This window comes from Micromonas pusilla, assembly GCF_000151265.4.
Source record: "Micromonas pusilla CCMP1545 genomic scaffold MICPUCscaffold_10, whole genome shotgun sequence".
NCBI lineage: Eukaryota > Viridiplantae > Chlorophyta > Mamiellophyceae > Mamiellales > Mamiellaceae > Micromonas > Micromonas pusilla.
The window spans coordinates 722,003-723,641 of NW_003315891.1; the positions used below are offsets into that span (position 1 = coordinate 722,003).

A 1,639-nucleotide genomic window follows, 5' to 3' on the forward strand; every position below is an offset into this window, starting at 1 on the left:
CTCGGGCGCTTCCCGCTCTCGACGCCGACGGGGAGGGAGAGGAGGGAGAGGAGGAGGAGGGCGACGACGCGCGCGGCGGCGCGCGCGCGGGTCATCCCGGCGCGAAGGAAGACCGGGCGACGGCGTCCGCCCGTCCGCGCGCGCGAAAGTGATCGATCGCGCTCGGTTCGAGGACAGGACGTTCGGTTCAGGAAATGACATCGCCCCGGGGGGCGCGCCCGTCCGTCCCTGTTCGTTCGTTCGTTCGTTCGTCGCGTCGTTCACGCGCTAAGATGCTAAGGCGTTCGTGCCGCGCACGATCTTTCTACGTCGCTCTGCCCTCCTCGTTTCGTCCGCGGGGACGCGCGCGTCGCCGCCCCCCGCGTCGCCGTCCGTCCGTCGATGCGTTCGTAAAAATGTTTCCCTCAGCCAACCTTCTTCACGCGGTCGTCCGTCATCGTCGGCGCGGGCGTGCTCCTCGGGAGGTGCGTGTAATCGTACAGCAGCGAGTCGCTCACGTGCTCGACCTCCTCGTCGTTCTTCCGGTCCGCGTACTCCTTCCACCACGTCTTCAGCGACGCGTCGTACGCTTCCGCTTTGCCCTCGCCCTTCGCGGGATGCGTCTCCCCCGCGGTCGTCGTCGTCGTCGTCGTCTCCGCGACCGGGGCGTCGGGAGGGACGTAGTCGTCGCCGTATATCGCGCGCATGACGTGGTCGGGGACGCGCGTCGTGCCCCGCGCGACGGACGGGGACGTCCCGGGCGGCGGGGAAGGGTTCGTCGTCATCTCGCTCGCGCGCGCGAGGTCCGAGTGAAGCCACGACGACACCTCTCGGGCGCTATCCAGTCGGTCGGGTCGGGGAAAAACACACCGCAGCAGCGAAAGGGGGATAAGCCAGGAGAGGGATTTTCTCAGCCGCCCCCTCTCTTCTTCCGACGCTCTGGGCGGCGGTCGACGGCTGGGGATTCGCGCGCGCGAGTGCGTGATCGTGTTGAACGTTCGATTGATGTTCTTTTCGTGTGGTGGTGATTATTTATCACCATTGTGTGTTCGCGCCGGCTCGCGAGGAGCGCGGCGTTTTTGAAGTGTTTTTGAAGGATCGCTCTCGTACGAAGTTCGGGGGGCTGTTTAGCCGCCGAAGCCGTAGAGGGTGCGGCCCTGGCGCTTGAGCGCGTAGACGACGTCCATCGCGGTGACGGTCTTGCGGCGGGCGTGCTCGGTGTAGGTGACCGCATCGCGGATCACGTTCTCGAGGAACACCTTGAGGACACCGCGGGTCTCCTCGTAGATGAGACCGGAGATGCGCTTGACACCACCACGGCGTGCGAGACGGCGGATCGCCGGCTTCGTGATGCCCTGGATGTTGTCGCGAAGGACCTTGCGGTGGCGCTTGGCGCCGCCCTTTCCGAGCCCCTTGCCTCCTTTACCTCTGCCAGACATGTTGTATGTGGGTGTTGTGTTTACGCGTGCGTAAAAGTGGGGCGATCTCGCGTCGGGTTCGCGTCTTCTACTGCGAAAATCCCCGAGGCGCGACTTTATACCGGGAAATAGACCGTCGTTGACGAGTCATAAAATAGGCTCGGGATTGTCAGCCCACGATTCATTCAGGAATTTTTGTAATTTTTCCAGAAGAAAATAGAGAGCACTTCCTCACGAATTCG

At 63.8% G+C, this 1,639-nt stretch overlaps 2 protein-coding genes across 2 annotated transcripts; both read right to left on the reverse strand.

The window, feature by feature from the left end:
• Positions 1–404: 404 nt before the first annotated feature.
• Positions 405–764, reverse strand: MICPUCDRAFT_51275 (uncharacterized protein; the record flags this gene model as incomplete). Its single annotated transcript, XM_003061709.1, has 1 exon — positions 405–764. The coding sequence occupies one exon, from the start codon at positions 762–764 to the stop codon at positions 405–407; it is 360 nt and encodes a 119-aa protein (XP_003061755.1).
• A 342-nt stretch (positions 765–1,106) lies between these two features.
• On the reverse strand, positions 1,107–1,418 carry MICPUCDRAFT_51276 (uncharacterized protein; the record flags this gene model as incomplete). The annotated part of the gene is made up of 1 exon (XM_003061710.1): positions 1,107–1,418. One exon carries the CDS (start codon positions 1,416–1,418, stop codon positions 1,107–1,109), a length of 312 nt encoding a protein of 103 aa, XP_003061756.1.
• Positions 1,419–1,639: the final 221 nt, after the last annotated feature.